Raw genomic sequence first — 23,576 nt, forward strand, 5'->3', positions numbered from 1 at the left:
AAGTCATTAACGCAAAGACGGTTTTCGTCGCGGCGAGATCTATTTACGAAATTTCAGTCACCAACTTTCTCTTCCGAATGCGAAAATATTTTGTTGAGCCCAACCTACATAGGTAGGAATGATCATCAAAATAAATAAGAGAAATCAGAACTCGAACAGAAAGGTTTAGGTGTTCGTTTTTCCCGCGCGCTGTTCGGGAGTGGAATGGTAGGGAGATAGTATGATTGTGGTTCGATGAACCCTCTGTCAAGCACTTAAATGTGAATTGCAGAGTAATCATGTAGATGTAGATGTAGATACCCTGGGCGTTATCCTCCAGCTACAACTCCTGGGGAAGGAGACGTCTTTCTACTGGATACCACGGCACATGGGTTTTGCAGGATACACAAGGCCGGATGTAGCAGCCCAGGAGGTGTGGACCGCACCTCAGTTATTTCATTGTGCTATTCCGTTGCATGCAACACCTCGCTGTTGAGGTGAGGTACAGAGTCATGTGTCGATGGGAAGACGAGTGGCTGGAAGTGACTGATAACAAGCTGCGTCTAGCAAAGCCCACCACGCGTCCATGGTGTGCTTCCTTTCAGCCACGAAGACGGAATGAGGTCCTCCTTACTCGTCTTCGCACAGCCCACAGCCCAATGACGCATTGTTCCTTGCTCGGGCGAGAGGAACCATCGTGTATGACTTCAAGTCACGGCTGGTAGCGATTGAGAGAACTCTGACGGCAAAACGCTTGTCAAGGACTTCATGCATCCTCATGTGTTAGCTCACGTGAGACAGTATTGCGTTGCCATTTTTCAAAATGACATTTCTCATCCACAAATGGCTCAAGTCTCTACGGACTGCCTATTTGATGAGAAAGTACTCCCAGGGCCAGCAACATCCCCATGTCCGTCCGTGATAGAACATGTGTGGGGCCAGCTTGAACATCAAAACCGTTCTGGTGCCAGTATTCTGGATATGAAGTACCAGTTTCAACAGTTGGGGGCCATTTTGCAACAGGGGAGGATATAATGGCTTTATGACACGTCTGCCACCTTTCCCAAAAATGCATATATGTCCCAGGGGGTGCAACATCATACTGATAAGTGGACTCACATTGTCAATTTTGTAGAAAATTTGGCTAGACTTTGTCGCCACCGAAACAACAAAACATGCCCTCTCAACCCGTGATATTTCATTTCGTTACCCCGTCCCATTCCGGGAGGTTCATTTTTTTGACAGACATTATATTCTCATCTGAGACGCTGTAGCAGCTTATTACTAAACCTGACACACACACATGCATTAGCAGTTGTTTCGTTATTTGTACCCTTGACAATCACTACAGTACTGAATATAGTGCCTTACATTACCTGAAACTGAAGTAGTTTCAGTGCGTTCAAACATTGGCCTTAACTGCTTTTGGGAAACAATGGCGTACCTTAATATGGATGGTCGAATGAGGGAGTGAAACCCAGACCTCCTGAATGCAATTCTAATGCCTTAACAACTGTGCTCACTTGCTCGATCCAAAAAGCGGGTTCAAGTCTACAAAATACCAAATCCAGCCGAGCTGACTCCAAACAGTGCTTTCACTAGCCTCTGTGCGTGACAAATGGTCTGCCAATTGAGCCATCCAACTACTGACTTAGTTCAACTAACCATCAACAGAGACATTATTGTGATCGAGTTCTGGTCTGACACACACTTTCAACAAGTCAGAAACGTACACTGCTGGTCATTAAAACTGCAGCATCATGAAAACAGCATCCAACAAACGTAAAATTGGCTAGTATGGATATGCAAAACGATAGCATTTCAGGACAATCGCACAAACATGACGCCAGCTACATTTTGCATATAAGAAAAGATTACGGATTGGGTTTCTCATTCAGAAACTGAATGTTGTTGGTGAGAAGCTCGTGTTCCGCCTTGAATAAGAAGGATAAACCTGTATGCGCACGTGTCAGAATCCGACAGCGGCCATGATCACAGCCTATCGATACTGCGATCTATCGTTTCACAGTATTACTGCTCATGTTGGTCGGGATCCTTAGACTGAAATGCAAATTTGGAAACGATGGGTTGAGGAGGCCCATACTCAACGATCAGGCAGTATCTCAACGGTTCGACAACATTAGAGGCCAAACTGTTTGCCCAGCGCTATAGGATCGTACTACTGTGGGCACATTCCCTGAGTCAGGGTATGGGCTTGTTTGCAGGGAGACAAGTATGCTCAATGAGAGTGCGACGAATTCTGCAGCACCAGAGACTGTCAACACGGCGACCGATGTCGTGGCTTCCCTTGATGTGACAGCAGAAAAAGGCGCCCGACGACCAAAATGAACAGACGAACGTTACCAGACTGCTTTCGTACTTGTCATAAAGTCTCATTAGCTGGCACCATGGTATGTGGTATCAAGTGCATATGAGACGATGACCTTAGCCGGTAATATGGACAGCAGCCGTTATATTTCGGACGCATTCAGGCCAGTGGCTGTGCCCTATCTTCGATGTTGCCATCACGTTATCTTTCAACGTCTATGTGACGCTATACATGGTCCAGTCACATTAATGCAGCCACTGCATATGTTCAACGTCAGCATGCGATAACCAATCACAGATGGCACATGGCAGGACCAGCAGTATAAAGTGTGTGTGTGTGTGTGTGTGTGTGTGTGGGATGCTAAAACCAGTGCAGCTGCCATAATATGGAAACTGACCGATTTGTCTAAAGTCCTTGAGGACTGATCATTGCCTTTCGGGACAAGGATGGAAACATTTTCGAAAAGGTTAAGTTTGTAAACTGTTCACGTGGCTCCATGGTTAAAGTACACCAAGCTGAGCAAAATGGCGTTATCCAAACGCAGCGCCTTGGTAGTTGTTGTACACCATGGGTCTTAGACGGTAGGAGAGGATGACGGTTGTTGAGATGTGTACAGGCCAACAGATATGTAAGTGTTGAGCAACTGACCATCTGGACGAACCAAGGGGCTACCAGCAGCGTCTCCTCAATGACCACTCAGCGAACATTGTTGCATATGCTGTCTGCTGCTCATTGCGACGAAGGCTGGAATATTGCAGTTGGACATCCATTGAGTGGCGACAGGTGACCTTTTGACACGAATCACGTTTAGTGCTCCAACGGCGTGAAATGTTTGAAAGTAAATACCCTGCAACAATCGTCGGTCGGGAGGGAAGAGGAGGGAACTTTATGGTCTGGGGAATGTTTCTGTGGCATTCCATGGGTGTCCTCATTCTGGAAGGCACACTGGATCAACACACGTATGCATCTATCCTTGGGGACCATGTCGACCCCTACATCAAGGACAAAGGAACATGTCACACAGCTCACAGTGTATGCGCGTGGTTCGAAGAGCACGAGGAAGAGCTTACCTACTGCAACCACTGGCCACCAAACCCCACCCCCCCTCCTCCCTCCCGGAGGATTTAAATCCAACCGAGAATGTGTGGGACCTCCTCGATCAGGCTGTTCACGCCATGGATCATCAACCGAGAGACCTAGCACAGCTTCCTGTGGCACTTGAGTGGCATGGCTCCACATCCCTGTCAGTACCATCCAGAGCCCCACTGACTCTCTTCCTGCACATCTCGCAGTGGTCCGCACTGCAAAAAATGGTTATCCATGCTTTTGAGAGGTGGCCCCATAAATATGACTGCACAGTGTATTTCAACAAGATAACACAAGACAGCATGTTGCTTGTTGTGTTCTGAGCTACACCGACACTGTTGGCGTTTAGCTACAGTCAGGCAACGCCACTTGACTGTGTATTATTATATTTATCTTTTGTATTATCCGGATTTCGCCTTGTATGCCATTTTCAAGTACAATGTTAAAAGTTGTTAGACCATTTTTAAGTCATAGTTGTTAAGGCAGTCCAAAGCTGGTAAACAAGGCTAACATGTGTTAGTCTTGTTCACCTGCAATAAACTGGGACATAGTGCTTAGAATCCCCAGTTCCTTAAACAGCCCTCTGCAGGACTTCCTTGAGTTCACAACAAAATAATTGGTATTGCACGTTTTTGGGCTCAGAAAACTACAGTTTGGCTCGATGAATTACGCCAGAAAATAATTCCATATGACATTACAGAATGAAAGTAAGCATAGTAAGCTACCTTCTTACTTTTATATCACCTATATCTGACAACATTCGCATAGTAAATAGAGATTTGTTTAGGTGCTTCAGCATTTCTGTGGTATGCTTCTTCCACTTACATTTATTATCAAGCTGTACTTTCAAGAATTTAACGCTGTCGTCTTTTCTTATCTGCTTGTCGTCACATTTCAGGCAGGAAATTTTACAAGTTCTGAACTGCATATCGTATGTTTTTTCAGAGTTTAGTGACACGGAATTGGCTAGGACCCCTTTATTAATGTCCACGAAAATTTCCTTAGCCGACCTTTCTAAGGCTATACTTGATTTTGTATGTATTGCAGTGTTTGTATCATCTCAAACAAAAAGAACTTGGCATCTGGTAATATTACTGATGAAAAGTCATCGATATACCCAAGAAAAAGTAAGGGCCCTAAGATAGAACCTTGTATGACACCACATGTTACTGTTCCCAGTTGGATGATGCATGATAGCTTAGTACATGTCTTCCTGTTACACCGTAATATTCTAATTCATACATAGTCAAATGCCTTTGACAATCACAAAATATACCTGTACCCTATAATTTATTGTTTAATGAATTACGTACAAAGTCACTTCGTGTGTAGATAGCCTTCTAGATACTGAAACACTTTAAAATTCCGAATTGTAACTTCGATAATATTTTATTTGTAATCAGATGGTTAAGAAGATGACTGCCTATTAATTTTTTTATAATTTTTGAGAATGATGAGGGGGGGGGGGGCAAAAGTGAACCTGGACAGCAGTTTGTTGGCATTTCATTATCTCCTTTCCTATACGAAGGGTTAATGTCAGCACATTTCAACCATTCAGAAAATGTGCCACTGATAAAAGACTAGTTACACAAAATAACTTAAAATGTCACTAAATTCAGAGGCACAACTTTGTTGATACTTTATCATAGCCACTAGACTATTTTTTTTATTTTAAAGATTTTGTGGTGGACATTACTTCTGCTAGTGTTGTGATGATGATGATGGGGGTGATGATGATGATGATGCTGATGATGATGTTTGGTTTGCGGGGCGCTCAACTGCGCGGTCATTAACGCCTGTACGAAGTCAAAATATTTACACAGTCCAATTTTTAACTCAATCCAATCTAGCAACTGTCACAAATGACGATGATGATGAAATGATGAGGACAACATACACACCCAGTCCCCAGGCAGAGAAAATCCTCAACCCGGCCATAAATTAAACCTGGGACCCCGTGATCCAGAGGTAGCAACACTAACCACTAGACCACGAGCTATGTACTAGTGATGGTCATACTCATATTATTGTAGTTATTTTTAGTGACTGGTGTGAGATATTCCAAGGCAGCATCTACTAAAACTGACAAACTCATCTTTTCAGTAACAGTTATGCAGTGGTTATTGAAAAGTTCAGCAACAATGCACACATCTCTTACCTTTGTATCGTTTACTCTTAATGCTATGCGCTCCTCTTCATCTCTGGTTCTACCAGTCCCTTCCGTCTCTAAATCCCATGTTGTTTTTGTTTTGTTATCTGAGGAGGAGGAGGAGGATATTAGTGTTTAACGTCCCGTCGACAACGAGGTCATTAGAGACGGAGCGCAAGCTCGGGTGAGGAAAGAATGGGGAAGGAAATCGGCCGTGCCCTTTCAAAGGAACCATCCCGGCATTTGCCTGAAGCGATTTAGGGAAATCACGGAAAACCTAAATCAGGATGGCCGGAGACGGGATTGAACCGTCGTCCTCCCGAATGCGAGTCCAGTGTGCTACCACTGCGCCACCTCGCTCGGTTGTTATCTGATGTGACTAACATTTTCTGATCATGAATTTTCTTTGATATCCAGATTACTATCTTCAACGTTTTGCAGTATGTATTGTAATGATCTACAAGAGAGCTGTTTCTGACTGATTGATATAGTTTCCTTTTTGCCTTACAGGGTACCTTTACTCCTTGAGTAATCCATAGCTTTTTTATAGGCTTTGGTGTAATCTGGCTTAGTTTTGAGGGAAAACAGTTTTCATGTATGCTGATGACATTATTAATAAAAGTGTTGTATTTCTCAATAATTCTATGAGCATTATACACATCAATCCAAATTACATCTCAGAGGAATTTCCTAAAACAATTCATTTTTTGTTTACTGACTACCCTCATGAACTCAGATTTAGCAGATTTTATATCCTGATCAGTATAAACATTTAGCAAAAGGAACTGCATATCATGGTCTGAGAGGCTATGTATTACTGGTTTTATAATATAATTTTCTTCATGAGATCTATAAATATATTTTCAATGGCCATCTTTGAGCCTTTAGCTACAGCAGTTGTAAAGTTAACAGTATAAATGAAGTTGATTGGCAATGCTACTCGCTAAAATAAGTTCTTACTGAAACAATTTTCAAGAAAATCTGCGTTTAAATCACCAGCAACCACTAAGTCTTTCTTTTGTGTTGTTGCATAGCCCAAAGCAGTTTATGAAAAGATTAAAATTACCTGCTAGTACTCAGTATACATTTACTATTATGAGTGACTTATTTTCAATTTCTACTTCTGTTCCACATACTTCTATACGCGGTTATAGCCAAAATTTATGAATATCTGTGTTAATAAATTTATGGCAATTCGTGACGAATGTGGTAACTCCTCCAACCTCCGTTTCTACCCAACGAAAGTGAGAAGCTAACCTAAGTCCTGCAACACTTAACACATCTATAACCAGTGATCACACGATGTTCAGAGAAGTAGATTATGTCAACTGGATTCGATGGCTCTGATTCATCAATGTAGACAATTGTATTGTATTGTACGAGTATTGTATGGAACTGGAGACCTAGAATCGATGGACAGGCTTCGTCCCTGCCGTAGCCCGCAGTGATACACAACCCCACAACAAGCTACAGCAGTCCACCCGACCTACCGCACCGAATCCAGGGGTATTGTACGGTTCGGACCCAGTGGAACCCCCCCTTCCCCCCCTCCCCGCCCCCCCCCCCCTCAGGAACACACCCTCACACCAGACGAGCGTAACCCCAATGTTTGCGTGGTAGAGTAATTAAGGTGTACACGTACGTGGAGAAAGTGTTCGCGCAACACTCGCCGACATAGTGTAGTTAGAGGTGCAAAGTTGTCTGACGAAGTTCTAAGCCTGTTACTTCTGTTACCTGTTGTCACTTTCCACCTCTTTTCACCCTTCTCCTTCGTTAATCTGTCCACATCTTCCCTGGCCTGATCTAACTAAGCCCGTAGAGCAGCAATTTTTCCCACCTGTTCCATTATCTTCCTCTCTCTACTACATATCTTTAAGAACCACTAATGGGTCTTGATTCACTTCCCAAATTCCCACGCCACTACAGTCACCCAAATGGAAAAATTACTGCATCCACCACACCAAACTCCGGAGCTAACAATTCTACGTCAAGTCAGGCACTTTTCATTCATGGCAAAAATAGTATTTTAGATTGAGATTTTCACTCTGCAGCGGAGTGTGCGCTGATATGAAACTTCCTGGCCGATTAAAACTGTGTGCCCGACCGAGACTCGAACTCGGGACCTTTGCCTTTCGCGGGCAAGTGCTCTACCATCTGAGCTACCGAAGCACGACTCACGCCCCGTACTCACAGCTTTACTTCTGCCAGTATCTCGTCTCCTACCTTTCAAACTTTACAGAAGCTCTCCTGCGAACCTTGCAGAACTAGCACTCCTGAAAGAAAGGATATTGCGGAGACACGTCTCCGCGAAAGGCACAAGGTCCCGAGTTCGAGTCTCGGTCGGGCACACAGTTTTAATCTGCCAGGAAATTTCATAGTATTTTAGTAAGAATAAGTCAATTAAATTACCGAAAAACAAGAAAACACGTTTAAGAAAAGCAGACCTCGCAATTCTATGTAAACAAAAGATGTTATGTGCAAAGTTTCTAGATCCAGCAAATTAAAATTTACGCTGCATTTCGCAAATGAGAATTAAAACAATGAAGCGATATGCTGTACTTAAGTTACTGGAAAGAAGAAAGAACTATTAAAACGTAAACTAAATACGCCTATAACCCTACTTTATGATCTCTTTGCCTTATCTGGAATATAACGCAAAAGAAGAGTCAAACTTTTTTAGGTAAGCTTGAAAATCACGCTAATACACGTGCGAGGTCTTCCAAATACATCCGGAACTTCGTCCACAAAATTTTTCTACGCTTACCATTTACTTACTTCTTCGAAATACTGTCCTCCACAACTGATACACCGCTCGCAATGCCGTTTCCATTTCCGGAAGCAATCTTGGTACGCATCTTGCTGGATCGCGAGAAGCGCCGTCTACGGATTTCCTTTTATCTCGTATTCGTTGGAAATCTTCGTCCTTTCAACGAGGTTTCCAATTTTGAAATAAAAAAGCAAGGGCCAGTTCCGGAGAGTACGGAAGATGAGGCAGCAGTGATTTCGCTTTTTGTGCAGTATTCAAGCGGCAACAGGGATGAATTGTCTCCCCACATTTCAGACCATTTCCTTCTCAAATTTTCTCGCAGGCTTCGCAACAAGTTCCGATAGTATCATCGATTAACAGTTTTCCCCTGCGGTACGAATTCATGATGAACTAATCCTTCACAGTCAAAGAGAACTATCGGCATGGCTTTGACATTTGACTTGACCAGACGATCTTTTTTTGGTCTTGGTGAACCTTTCCCTACTCATTGTAAAGACTGAACCTTGGTCTCAACATCATAACCGTAGGCCCACGTCTTATGACCAGATATGTATGATTCCCTCAAGAAACATCTCGCTCTCATTTGCACGATACAAAATCTCTTCACAGACTGCGAGGCGAAGGGCTTTTGGTGTTGAATCACGAGCCGTGGGGCAAACTTGGCGCAACACGATGCATTTCAAGATCCTGTGTCAGGATTTCATAACATGGTACAACTGAAACGTTACATTCTTTTGCAATCTCTCGGAGAGTCAGTCTTCGATTGGCACGTATAATTTCATTGACGTTCCTGAGATGAGCGTCGTCGGTAGACGTCGAAGGGCGTCCTGAACGAGGGTCATCTTTAACTTCCGTCTGGCCATTGTTAAACCGTGTGAATCATTCGTAACACCGAGTACGGCTTAAGCACTCATCACCGTAGACTTTCTGCATCATTTGGTGTGTCCCTCTAAAGGTTTTCTTGAGTTTTACGCAAAATTTAATGTAGACGCACTGCTCCTCTAACTCTGCCATTTCGAAATTTGCAAACTGTGCGACACAACGTCCCACACAATACAGCACAGACCAATAACTAACAAACGCACGAGGCGTGTTTTTAAGTAAGTGCCGTTTTGAAATTTAAAAAAGACGTGCTAAGATATCTCAATTTTACTTTTACATGAAATCCTGTACCTTAATCTACGCACTGACGCCATTACAGTCTGATTCTTTTTGGTTTACGTTGTGTATTGAGTGTTTAAGATGCCTCTGATAATCGTGAGTCCCGCCGACTGTCAGGTACGGGCTGTATAAGATTTCTTAGTGCTAAAGGCCAAAAAGCGATCGATATTCATCGTGACATCTGTGAAGTTCACGGAGAAAACATTATGAGTGATGGAATGGTAAGAAAGTGGGTGAGAGCATTCAAAGGTGGCCGCACAAATGTGCATGATGAACAACCCAGTGGGCGTCCTTCGGTCGTTAATGAAAGTTTGTGCAGGAAGTGGACAATAAGGTGAGAGAAAACAGACGCTTTACGATTTACTCCTTGCGGGATGGCTTTCCTAATGTTTCTCGTAGTGTTTCGTATGGCATTGTGATCGAGCACTTGAATTGCCGAAAACTGTGCGCACGTTGGGTACCGAAAATGTTGACGGATGTGAACAAAAGCAAACGTTTAGACAGTGCATTGACTTTCCTTGAGCGGTACCACAAAGACGGTGATGATTTCTTAAGCCAAATTGTTACGGGCGATGGAACATGGGTGGCCTACGTCACACCAGAATCAAAGCAACAGTCCATGGAAGTTGAGCAAGGGCATCGTTTTGCTGCAAGACAATGCCCGTCCGCATGTGGCGAATCAGACCAAAGATCTATCACATCTTTTCGATGGGAAACTCTAGATTATCCTCCGTACAGCCCCGATCTTGCGCCCAGTGCCTACCATCTGTTCCTACACTTGAAGAAACACCTGGGCGGTCAGCGTCTTCAAGACGATGACAAAGTCAAAACATTGGTGATGCAGTGGTTAACAAGTCAGGCGGCACACTTCTATGAGGAGGGTATTCAAAAACTGGTACAACGTTATGACAAGTGCCTCAATATTGACCGAAATTATGTAGAAAAGTAGATTAAGGTACAGGCTTTCATGTAGAAATAAAATTTTTGAGGTATCTTAGCACGTCTTTTTTTAATTTCAAAACGGTACTTACTTAAAAAACACGACTCGTACAGCAATGGAACTTCCAGCAATTACGCACTAAACACAAGTGTGTGTGCAGGGATCCCAACCGCATTTCGCTCCAGCACACCATTGGGGTGAAATTACGAATGTTCCGGAATTTTTTGAACAAAGCCCGTATTTAACAAGTTTGTTTGCGTGGCCATCCTCCGCAGCGAGCATAGAAATATTTCCTTTGAAAATAAAAACCACCTTAGTGCACTGCAATTTATTTCTCCCAGACTCGTTTCACCCTGTTTTAGTCTAAGGCATCTTCAGTGCGATCAAAATTGTATCGTTCTAGATCCCACTGAAGATATCTTAGAGTAAATAAAAAGGTGAAACGCATCTGGAAGAAATAAATTACAGTACAGAATGAAAAGGCGGTTTTTATTTACAAAACAAAAACCTCGTATTTAATTAGTTACCGGTATTAAACTAAGTTTTATTTCAGTCTAAATCACGTATCTGCACGTGAGCACAATACTTGTGCGTCTCGCCTAGCGCAGGGCTACCAACTCCTCAACTGCTGAACAAACTATGTTCATCTTGGATAAGCAGCTACAACTACAAATAAAATGAAAACTTCTTGACAGTCAGAATACAGCACACTATCTTAAATGGTGAGCTATCGTCGAGCACGGAAGCAATTTTGAGTGTGCTCCAGCGATTTGATAGGACCATTAATGCCTATGTTACGTATTAATGACTTAACAGTAATAGTAAATGAAAGCTCAGAGTTTTCCATGAGGAAATTCTATCAGCAGTATATTCTAAAGCCATAACTTGACAAAATATGAGCCGAGTGCAAAGAGTAACTACTGGCCATTAACCTAGAGAAATCTGAAGCTGTACATTCCACGGCAAAACCTACTCGTATAGGTCGACGTGCGCGCCAATTCTAGCATCCTACCAGAGAGACTGTCGCCAAACGTGTTCTTCGTTTGGTTTACTCAAACCGGACAAACGTAGCTTTTTCTCACCTACCTTAAATTTATCACTTCCGAAAAAGGCAAATTTTTGTTAAATGGTAATCAGCATTTCAATACGTGGTATCTCACATACCCATCGATGTCTGCAATACCGCGATTTTAGCGCTTGCAAATGTTTTAAATTGTGCGTACAATGACTTGATTGGCCAATTTCAACGCTTAATTACTCGGAAACGGCGCAACTCATAGAATTTTATTCTTAAAAATTACTTCGCAGCACAACTTCCCCTGCCACACCCTTTACAAGCTTTTCAGACTGTTTCTGAACACTCTGTATAATAACCCGACCGCACAAAGTCTGGACTTTGGAAGTCGTTCCAAGCTTACCCATGATCTGAGGGCGCCAACACTTTCGAGGGGTCCACGTGTTTACCGAAGTAGCCTTTTGCGCACTGCCGCCGCTTTACCTGGAGGTGACCAGTCCGAGCTACAGCCAGTTGCACCCAGCCTGTATGTTTGAGCTGTAGCCCGATAACATACCGCGCCTGCGCTGCTTGTAAACGCAGTCCCACTAATTTGCGCCCAGTTGAAACAGGAAGGACACATTTTCAGCCTTATCTCGTGCGCTCCCACAAAAGACATCGCTTTTGTTAATGTCAAGATAACCACAATCTGTAATTGCATCGTTCATGAGCCCAAGAGTGTGAACAAACGACGGTGCTCAGTTCGAATGTCACGGAGTAGTGTTGTGCTAACGCGTCTCTAAATTTTTTCCGGCGGAGATCCTTCACATAAATCGAAACGAACGCCGTCTTGATTCCGTCCATTTCGTTGCTCTCGGTTTCTGGGTTCCTCATCGATTTTACTTTCTGGCTTACAAAGAGTCAGGAAACTAATTCACTTTTCGTTTTCAACCCAAATCATCAACCGATTTCATATGAAAAACAAATCACATCCAATGCTGTGACTTTAGTGAGCATCAGGCGGAACGAACAGTGTTTACGTCATACCCAACATACCACCACGACACAGATTACACATCATGCAAATAGTACGTGATATTCAAATCGCCAGTGTGTCTACACCTACATGCATATTCTCAAACCACCACACGGTGCACTTCGGAGGCTACCTTGTACCACTACTGGTCATTCCTTTTTCTGTCCCACTAGCAAATGGAGTGAGTTATGACTACAATTAAGCATGCCAATTACTTGGAGACAGTTCTTATATATATTTAAGTGCATTTGTGAGTTACTGAATACTGATTCAGCCAAATTCCAGGGAACTGTGAGCAGGCTGTTGCGGTTCCAACCAAGGAAAGCCTCATATCAACCTTAGCCGGAACTGGGGCATTAAAGCTGTTTGACTTTTTCTCATTTCTCGAATCACATATTCTATAACAAAAATTATGCCTAGTGTGTGCATGTATATGAATATGTTGATGTTAACAGAGTATAGTCAATCACCTTGACTTACAAATCAGTGTGCATCCAATTCTTCATTCACAAAGTTTTTTTTCTCTTCATTTGTAGTCCAGGGATGGCAGGGAAGGAGAGGAGAGATGGTTTCATATCCAGCACTTCGCAGAGCTCGTTTTCTTTTCCAGTCAGATCCCAGAGATGTGGGTGTGGTGCAACAGGATACTAACGGGGAATATACGGCGGAGGGGAATTTTCATCTCCGACATGTGTCCGATAAACAAGGAGAACTTATTACATAGACCTTGGGTGTGTGCCTCGATTGTAACAGTTTTTTTTTCATTTTTTACTAATGACTGAGCAAGAACTAGGCACATAAATTTGCTGTAAAATGGTTCAAATGGCTCTGAGCACTATGGGACTTAACTTCTAAGGTCATCAGTCCCCTAGAACTTAGAACTACTTAAACCTAACTAACCTAAGGACATTACACACACCCATGCCCGAGGCAGGATTCGAACCTGCGACCGTAGCGGCCGCGCGGTTCCAGACTGTAGCGCCTTTAACCGCTTGGCCACCACGGCCGGCTAAATTTGCTGTAACAGCAGAGCTAAAACTATTGGTTTTTTTTTTAAACGAATAGTGTTTATTGGTAAAATTTTGCTCGCTTTGGAATAATGGTTATTATAGAAACTGGGAAAAGCAACCAGCACCACTTTAATAACAACGCCTACAGTTAGAAACTAGTAACTAACATACGACATAAGAATCTGTACAGCACGCTAGGCGCAAAGTGAGACGCGTATAGCGCGTTTGGCGCGGCGCAGCGCAGTGCGCATTTTTGTAACTTCTTCAAAGGTTCAACTGGGACGCGACACGCGCCTATGCCGGGTGGCACGGCGTTGTTGTGGTTGTGGCACAGTTCCTCCCATCGCGCGCCACGCGAGGTCTGCGGGAGGGGTGAGGCGGGGAGTGGAAGACAGTCCTGCAACATACTGACATAGGCATGGCGCATATGGGCAGCGGAAGTATTGCCCACCCGAAAAATACTGCTTTACACTATACTGAATTTCATTGACATTGAGTAGTATTTCGTTTTTCGCCCTTAAAGAGCTCCATCTCTTTTCGTTAGTACATAATAGTTTTCAGTTTCATATATCTGTACTTTTTTGTTTTGTTTATTCTTTTGTCAAGAACAATGCATAGTTCAGTAACTGGTGAGCCATTAGCCACTACAATTATATCTTCTGCATCCACAACGTTTTCAGATCGTAAGAAGGGGCACACGATTCATCGTGAGGATAGTGAATAAGGAAGTACGGAATATTATAAAATAATGTGATCTACAAGCAAGGCAGGAAAGTAAAACGAGGTTATGTACTTGCTGCCTGCTGTCGTATCTCTACGATCTGTTAAAAAAGTCGAAAAGGCGTAATTTCCACAGATATGACCCCTTTGCGTTTCTGGTAAAAAGCGTCCAAGGTATGAAGTACATAAGCTTCACTATTGTTACTTGGGTATGGGTGTAATAAGAGATGTACTGTGTACATGTCGACATCACATTTCCACTGCAAGCTAGAAACAGTCGACAAGCAGTCACAAATAATGTTAAAACATTTCAGTTGTTGCTTACACATTATTAGCATTTATAAATTAATTATACAACAAGCTACACAAATAGAGAAAATGGTCGGTAGTATTACGAAAGTATGAGTATCCTGAAAGAGTGTGGTCATCAGGCATGTTTAATTTGTTGAAATATGTTGCTGACAAAGGCAGACCTACTTTCATGACAATTTTCTAGGCACGACGTGAACTCCGAGTCACAAAGCACACATACATTCCTGTCGCGCGCATTATTCTCAACTTCTGACAACACACTGACCATTGTGTTGTGCGCCACATCAACTGTTTATTTTTCTCAGGAAGAACTATTGTATTCGCGAATCACACATTGTCAGTTTGGCAAGCCGTAGGCGAGTAACCAGCATTTGGCATGTGTCTGTCATTTCGCCTGAAGGGAAAACTCGTCATTATTTTAATACTGCTCAGATCAAAAAAAGGAATAAAATCCTGTGGTAAGTTTTCATTCCAGTCGTTCAGTGTTAAAAACACGATGGATTACGAGGATTCAACCAAAATTCGTACAGAATTGGCACCACACGCGTTACATGAGTCCACATTTGCGGCTAGCGTAAACCCGCACTCACTGCTCTTGTTAAACAGCCGTAATGACACGGCTAACGCGAGTGTGTCGTTGTGTACTTTTTAGCGGACGTCTACATATATTTTTCAAATCTAAATATTTTTCTTTGATTGTATTCCACAGCTTCGATAAATTGAAGAAATGACATTCTGTAACACACGAAGCTTTGCATAACTTCGTATTTTAAATTATACGACCGGTTTTGGTCAGAGAACGTTTTCCAGTCAGGGAGACTGGGACAGGTTGGTCCACGTTTGTTTACAACAAAGTAATTAATGCTATTGACTGCCTGTTCATAAAAAAAAATATTCAGTACAGTAACGCTACTGGGCCAATTTACGCCACCAATGGGGCAAATTGGCCCAAATTTTGGAGCCACGTGGCCATTTGATTTTATAATTTAATTTAGTTACGATAAACGTCATTTATCTAAAATATACCGACTTTAATGCTTAAGATAAACAGGGTGTTACAAAAAGGTACGGCCAAACTTTCATGAAACATTCCTCACACACAAATAAAGAAAAGATGTTATGCGCACATGTGTCCGGAAACGCTTAATTTCCATGTTATAGCTCATTTTAGTTTCGTCAGTATCTACTCCAACGTGATCAAATTGTAAATTTTCATAATCAACATGTGTGGGCTGACGAGAATCCGCACGCAATTGTGCAATCACGTCATCAACACAGATTTTCTGTGAACGTTTGGGCAGGCATTGTTGGTAATGTCTTGATTGGGCCCCATGTTCTTCCACCTACGCTCAATGGAGCACGTTATCATGATTTCACACGGGATACTCTACCTGTGCTGCTAGAACATGTGCCTTTACAAGTACGACACAACATGTGGTTTATGCACGATGGAGCTCCTGCACATTTCAGTAGAAGTGTTCGTACGCTTCTCAACAACAGATTCGGTGACCGATGGATTGGTAGAGGCGGACCAAGCCCATGGCCTCCACGCTCTCCTGACCTCAACCCTCTTGACTTTCATTTATGGGGGCATTTGAAAGCTCTTGTTTACACAACCCCGGAACCAAATATAGAGACTCTTCGTGCTCGTATTGTGGACGGCTGTGATACAATACGCCATTCTCCAGGGCTGCATCAGCGCATCAGGGATTCCATGCGACGGAGGGTGGATGCATGTATCCTCGCTAACGAAGGACATTTTGAAAATTTCCTGTAACAAAGTGTTTGAAATCACGCTGGTACGTTCTGTTGCTGTGTGTTTCCATTCCATGATTAATGTGATTTGAAGAGAAGTAATACAATGAGCTCTAACATGGAAAGTAAGCGTTTCCGGACACATGTCCACATAACATATTTTCTTGCTTTGTGTGTGAGGAATGTTTCCTGAAGGCTTGGCGGTACCTTTTTGGAACACCCTGTATTTTAATACAAATTTCTACAGCTTTATGGCAAAAACTATTATCGTAAATATTGTGTTGTCATTGTTATGGTAATAGTTTGCCAGAAGAGTACGTCCAAAATTTTTATCAGTCTATGTCTGACTGCCCGATAAATTATGATCTTCACAGTTCGAAAATTTAAAAAAGTTACTTACGTTATTTTTAACACATGACACACCAAAGAGGAGGTAACACATTAAGAAGTCACAATATTTACATTGTTAAAAGCACAGTGTCCGAGAAATAGTTATATGGAGTGGCAAAAGAATAATACTACACTACTAAAAAGAATGAGAAACATGGTGAACGGCGTGAAAAAATTTGGAACTCAAAATTGTGTTCACAAGTCGGTAATACAGTGGTAGTGCGACAGCCAACCAGATGAGCGAAAACGCAAATCACAGCAAACTGTAATTACTTTTTTACGTAAAGAATCGCGTCGCCCCTCGGACATGGGTGCGTGTGTGTGTTCTCCTTAGCGTACGTTTAAGTTAGATTAAGTAGGGCATAAGCGTAGGGTCCGATGATATCAGCAGTTTGATCCCATTGCAACTTACCAAAAAAAAATTCGACGTGAACTGTGACATGGCACCACAGGTGTTAGCTGGGATAGATACCGGGCAAAACATCAGACAACGCCCGAATGCCAATACCTTGAACGCGTGGAAGTTGTGGGGAGTACGGGCAGGCACTATTTATCTAATAAAAGTTTTTTTTTACCTTTAAAATTATACATGAAAACTATGGCACGTGACATGGCGTATTCTTTATAGGTCTCTTGAATCGTTCCGAACGTTTCCGTACCGGTCTTGTTCAGTTTTACACAAAATTTGAGCGAACACCGCTTCTCCACGAGGCGCTGCATTTTGGACGCTCCGATTTCTCGACGTGGTTTCGAACACACTCTCCCTGCAATCGCAATGCTTTTCACTCCAGCGTTTCACCGGCGAACGGCGATGCTTGGCTCGCTTAACCAGGTGGTGCAGGTGGTGAGACCGGTCTGCCCGCACCGCTACTCAGGAATAAATCAATTTAAAAAACTTTATTTACACGCCCTGTAGCATACGACGACATATCGCTCTGATTACACCAGAGCAACTGTCGACCATGACGTTTTACGGATGCAGCATGTTGCTGAGTCGGGAGGCCATATTGAACGTACGTTGTAACTTGTGGACATACCCCAATAAACGAGCGAGAACCAAAGCTGCCACGTGTTTCATCCTTCTTCCCCCTTTTCCTGCGCTCACAGCGCATTCTGACTGCTTGTAGAACTGTTACTTTTTTTTCAGGGTTCTCCACGAGCACACCGATTAATGAAGATACCTACAGTGTTTCAGAGTCTTGCGATATATACAGCCCACACTGCAGCACTCAGAATACCGTCAGTTTAGTTATAACCGTCCGGTATTTTACGAAGTGGGAGAGAAATGAAGTACAATGCTCCATTTAATTTAAAAGATTAAAAACGTGAGGAGGCACAACAAACTTGTGACATCATATAAGGAGACAATATTCTCAATTTTCCGTGAAAGAGGAGACAGATTTGATTGATTTACTTACAATTTTCTTGACGTGGTATAAACTGACATAATGACTACTCCCTTAATTTTGTGTTTGCTTCAGCGTGAAAAACTGATGACATCCAAAAGTTACCACGCAGGAACGTCATCAACTTGTGACTTTCGCTCTCGCTGTCGCCACTTCTCTTTCCTTCGCTTTTGCAATCTTTGCTGGAAACATTGACGCCGACTTCTGCAGCGTCCTCAACCCCATACCGATGGTGATCTCCTACTCCTTCATCTTCATTAGGATTTTTCAGTCTTTTTTTTCGAAGTCTATGTTAATTTCTGGAAGTAACAGGAATAAAAAATCTAAAATCGGTTATTACAGTAATCGGTTATTTTGAGCGTTTTTAACTTTCAGGTTAAACTAGAGACGAAAAGAAGTGCTGCAACCGAAAATTGGTTGTTATAGCGATAACCGCCATCCACAGTATGTCTGTATAAGAAAATAAAGTCGATACCTTGTTTCTCATGCAATATAGTGTGCGTATACTCCAAGTGCATTTTGTTTTCAGTCCTTATCATTAGGTATGTTATAATGTTTGAAATTGTCTCAGTCATATTGTGGTGAACACTGAGAATGGTGCAGGGAATGCTGTTTTTAGGGCATTACGGTCCAGATAAAAATGTGTTCCGTGTCACAGCATTAAGTCTGCGGTGTACTCGGCATGTTCTCATTTGAAGTTTCTTTCTCCATCAACTCTCATCAACCCAAAGGGCTGGGCGGACTCTTCGAGATCCGACCTATTGCTGAGCCAAATACGAGATGGTTTTGCAATGGAGCAGAGTGAATATCAATTGCAAATATTTGGGGGGGGGGGGGATTTGTAGTCCCAATATCCGAATTAGAACCAACAGAAATATGGCTAAAGTCTTAACTGGAACTGGAGGCAAGAGGATCCTTTCTTCACTATATCTGAGACAAGACATCCAAGCAAGAATTACACATTTAAATGATACTGAAGCATCTGATAATATGAGTAACCTTATATTCGTTCACTCACTGCGTGCATTTTACAAATTATTCTTTTACACACACGCGCGCGCGCGCGCGCTCGGACGAACTACACGTACATTTCAACAAAAAATGGTTCAAATGGCTCTGAGCACTATGGGACTCAACTGCTGTGGTGATAAGTCCCCTAGAACTTAGAACTACTTAAACCTAACTAACCTAAGGACAGCACACAACACCCAGCCATCACGAGGCAGAGAAAATCCCTGACCCCGCCGGGAATCGAACCCGGGAACCCGGGCGTGGGAAGCGAGAACGCTACCGCACGACCACGAGATGCGGGCTACATTTCAACAGTATTTGATGTCTTCTATAGTCATCGTAAGTATGTTCACTAGTAATTCAACCTTGACTCTTAAGGTTTCTACCTTTACTTCTGTTATTTGCTGCGAGCAGACGACGAACTGCACGAAGTGGTAAAATAGCTTCTTAGTCCCATCTATTCAACGTTGAACAGCCATGCAGTTGAATACATACATTGTTTCATCAAAAATCTTCCGAGCTGTATTAATAATATGGATATCATATTAGATTTATTGCATAAAAAGAAGTGTTCAGCGTTCCATGGCCCCAAGCATGATTTGACAGAATGCTACTTCGCACAATTTCTTTCTTTCTTTCTTTCTGTCTTTCGCTTACGCCACAGTCCATCAGCGATCGCAGGGTCAGCGTGGTTACAACAGATATGGCAATGTTAGTGTTAGGGATGGCCGGATGCCCTTCCTGCCGCCACCCCGTACCCCCTCCCCCCCCCCCCCTCCTCCCAAGGACGGAATCAGTGTACCCCAACTGTCTGCATCTAGTGTAAATCGTGAAATAGTGCGGACGTGTAACTGAGGTGGAACGTGGGGACCAGTAGTCACCTAGCGGGATGTGGAAAATCGCCTAAAAATCAGATCCAGGCTGGACGGCACACCGGCCCTCGTCGTTAATCCGCCGGGCGCATTCGATCCGGGGCTGGCGCGCCTACCCGAGTTCAGTAAGCAGCGCGTTAGCGCTCTGGGCTATCCTGGCGGGTAATGCTACTTCGCACAATAAATTAAATAAATCGAGTGAATAAAAACAGCCGAAATTCAGCGCAAAAGACAAGGGACAAAAAGAGAAGTTAATTTAATACTCACTGATGTACTAGTTACATAACATTCGCAGCCTTGTAATATACACCACGAAGGAATTATCCGAATGGGACGGAAATCGGCAGATATGACGTACATGTACAGACAAACAAGTAATTACATCTTCACAAAAATTACATGGTTTATTCAAGAGACAGGGTCTCAAAAATTTAGCAAGTCAATAACGTGTTGTCCCACCACCCCCCTGACCCTTACACAAGCAGGTATACACTTTGGCGTTGATTGATTGACGGAGTTGTTTGATATCCTCCTGAGGGGTGTCTTGCCAAATCTTTCTAACTGGCACGTTAGATCGTCAAGATCCCTCTCTGGTTGGAGGGCCCGGCCCAGTACTCTAAATGTTCTCAACTGGGGAGAGATGTGGCGACCTTAATAGCCAAGATAAGAGTTTGGCAAGCACGAAGACAGTAGTACAAACTCTCGGCGTTTGTGGAAGGACATTATCTTGCTATAATGTAAGCCCAGGATGGATTGCCATGAAGGACAACAAAACGTGGCGTAGAACATCGTCGACGTATCGCTGTGCTGGAATTGTGCCGCGCGAAGGGAAAGAAGTGGCATCCCAGACCATCTCTCATGGTTGTCGGGCCATATGGCGGGTGACAGTCAGGCTGGTATCCCACTGCTGTCCGGGGCGTCATAAGGTACGTCTTCATTAGTCATCGGGGCTCACTTCGGAGCAGGACCCATCACTGAAGACAATTCGCCTCCTCTCAATAAGATTCTAGGCCCAACTTAAGCCCATTTGACTCCTGGTTATGGGGACATCTGGAAAATCGATACCAACCTCGTTGCTGCTCGTCATACGACCCAACAACCAGGAGTGATGGTCTGGACTGCCATTTCGTTTCACTACCAGACCCCCGAAGATGCGATGACATTTGGAAACTATACACCCTGATTGCAAAGACAAAAATGAAGATTTTTTGCTTATAAGAAAGAAAAAGTATTAAGAAGTAAAAAAAACATGAAGTATGCGGTCCAGCATATGAATGAAAAAGCCAGGAAGCAGCGTATTTGATGAGCTATCGCATTGCACAACCGGACGAAGCGCACACTATCGCTGAGACTTTAATAAAACCATGTGTGACAGACGTAATGCAATCTATGCTCGGTAAAAATTGTACAAAGCATCTTTTTACAGTGCCGCTTTCGAGCGATATTGTTTCGCGTCGAATTAACGGCCACATAGTCTATATCAAACAAGAACTAATCGGCCGCCTTCAATGCCGCAAATTCGTCTTGCAAATGGATGAGTCGGATGATATTTCTGGACTGGCAATCTTGCTGATAATTGTATGATGTACATAGAAACATCGACTCGAAGAGGACTTGCTTCAATGCATATCGCTACAAGCTAACACTAGCGGAAAAGAAATTCTGACCACGATTAACAGTTTTTTTGAACATGAACCATCTCGTTTGGGACGATTGTATCGACGTTTGTATAGATGGGACCAAGACAACGACTGGCACAAAGGGCGCTCAAAACGTTTTGCACAGTCATCTCTAATTTTTTTTATTTTTTGCAGGAGGAGAATGAAATTTTTTGTGAACATACCTGGAACATTTAGCAATACATTGAGCCTACTCAATGTAGCCTCCATCAGCTGTGACGCATCTGGCCTAACGTTCTTTCCATGATGTAAATGCACTTTGGTAAAATTCTGGGGACTGACTCTTACACCATCGTTTGATACAGGAAATAAGATCTTTCTCACTATCAAATGTTTTACCGCGCAGGTGGGCCTTCAGACGACCAAAGAGGTAAAAATCAGACGGAGTCAGGTCCGGACGGTAGGGAGGATGAGAAACAATTTTCCAACCCATTTTCCTGATTTTCTCCTGCATCAGAAGAGCTGTATGGGGTTTGGCATCGTCATGGTGTAGTCTGATGAGCTGACCTTGAAGCTGTGGTCTGTGGGTCTTGATGGCACGTCGTAGCTTGTCCAATGACAAACAGTAACAGTCCCGGTTAACTGTGGAGCCAGGTTCCAAAAATTCAATGAAAATGACACCACACTGGTCCCAGAAGGAGGAGGACAACACATTTCGGCCTGCTGTTGGTGAAAGTTTTGGTTTGTTCTTCCGAGGGGAACCCGGATGACGCCACTCCATTGATTGGGTTTTGCTCTCAGGTTCGGACAAAAACAACCATGTTTCATCCTGGGTAATGACCCCGTCAAAACACTGTTTCCACTCTTCACCAAAGATTTTCATGAGACCCTCGCACACGTTCGTCCTCATCGGTTCATTTCTCTTGTCAATAATCTCGGCACCCAATGTGCACAAATTTTTCCTTACCCTTTTGACTGTGCCAATGATACTACACTACCCAATGACAAACGAGTCATTTCAGCAAGCTGCTGTGTCGTCACACATCTGTCATTTTGGATGATTTGATTAATGGTCTCCTTATTCACATCACTCACTGTCGTCGACGGTCTAACGCATCGTGGATTCTCCAGTAGAGAGAAACCACCTTCTTTAAACCTCTGCAACCACCGTTGGATACTGCTGCGATCCACTGTGTCCTCCCCATAAACAGGGAGCAACTTCCTGTGAATCGATGTGGCAGATTCATTGCCGATCTTGAAGAGAAACTCCATCTCCGGCTGTTGTCGCAACCTAACATCTACTTCACGGTCCATTAAGGCTCTCCTGTGAATAAAGGAGAATAGTTTTATATACCAACTTACAGCTAAATGTTCTAAGTATGTTTAAAAAAAATTTCATTCTCATCCTCCAAAAAATAAAAAACGTTTTGAACGCCCTTTGTAAAACGGCGAGAGCAGTATCATTATTAAAAAGTGAAGCGCCGATCTGTGGTTCCAGCCATTGTTTCCCGCATAGAAAGCGCTCGCGATAAAGACGATGCCACCAGTTCTAAAACTGGTTCTTGATGAATCAGTAAAAACAATTAATTACATTAAACCAGACCCTCTTCAGCGCCGATTGGTTTTTGAGCATTGTGAGATCATTGGAGCAGACATAAAACACTATTGCTCGACAGCGAGGTCAGTCAGTTGTCTCTGGATAATATCTCAACAAGATTATTCTAAGTAAGAGCTGATTTAGAAGCTTTCACGACTGACTTGGTTGAAATGGCTCTAAGCACTATGGGACTTAACATCTGAGGCCATCAGTCCCCTAGACTGAGAACTACTTAAACCTAACTAACTTAAGGACATCACACACATCCATGCCCGAGGCAGAATTCGAACCTGCGACCGTAGCAGCAGCTCGCTTCCGGACTGTAGCGCCTAGAACTGCTCGGCCACAGCGGTCAGCTTACGCCTGACATTTCTCTAAAATAAAAGAGCGTTGAAGCGATGTGACTTGGTTGTTCAGACTACCTTTTTTGGGAGATATACACT

General features: G+C 43.1%; 1 protein-coding gene across 1 annotated transcript in view; it reads right to left on the reverse strand.

Annotated features, from left to right (window-relative positions):
- LOC126162085 (putative inorganic phosphate cotransporter) overlaps positions 1 to 11,963 on the reverse strand; it is a 217,424-nt gene extending 205,461 nt beyond the window's left edge. The window contains exon 1 of the mRNA XM_049918359.1: positions 11,830 to 11,963. Coding sequence (XP_049774316.1) covers positions 11,830 to 11,833 — 4 coding nt within the window. The 5' untranslated portion in view covers positions 11,834 to 11,963. The remainder of the gene's footprint in view (positions 1 to 11,829) is intronic.
- Between the last annotated feature and the right edge of the window lie 11,613 nt (positions 11,964 to 23,576).

This window comes from Schistocerca cancellata, chromosome 2, assembly GCF_023864275.1.
Source record: "Schistocerca cancellata isolate TAMUIC-IGC-003103 chromosome 2, iqSchCanc2.1, whole genome shotgun sequence".
Taxonomy (NCBI): Eukaryota; Metazoa; Arthropoda; class Insecta; order Orthoptera; family Acrididae; genus Schistocerca; species Schistocerca cancellata.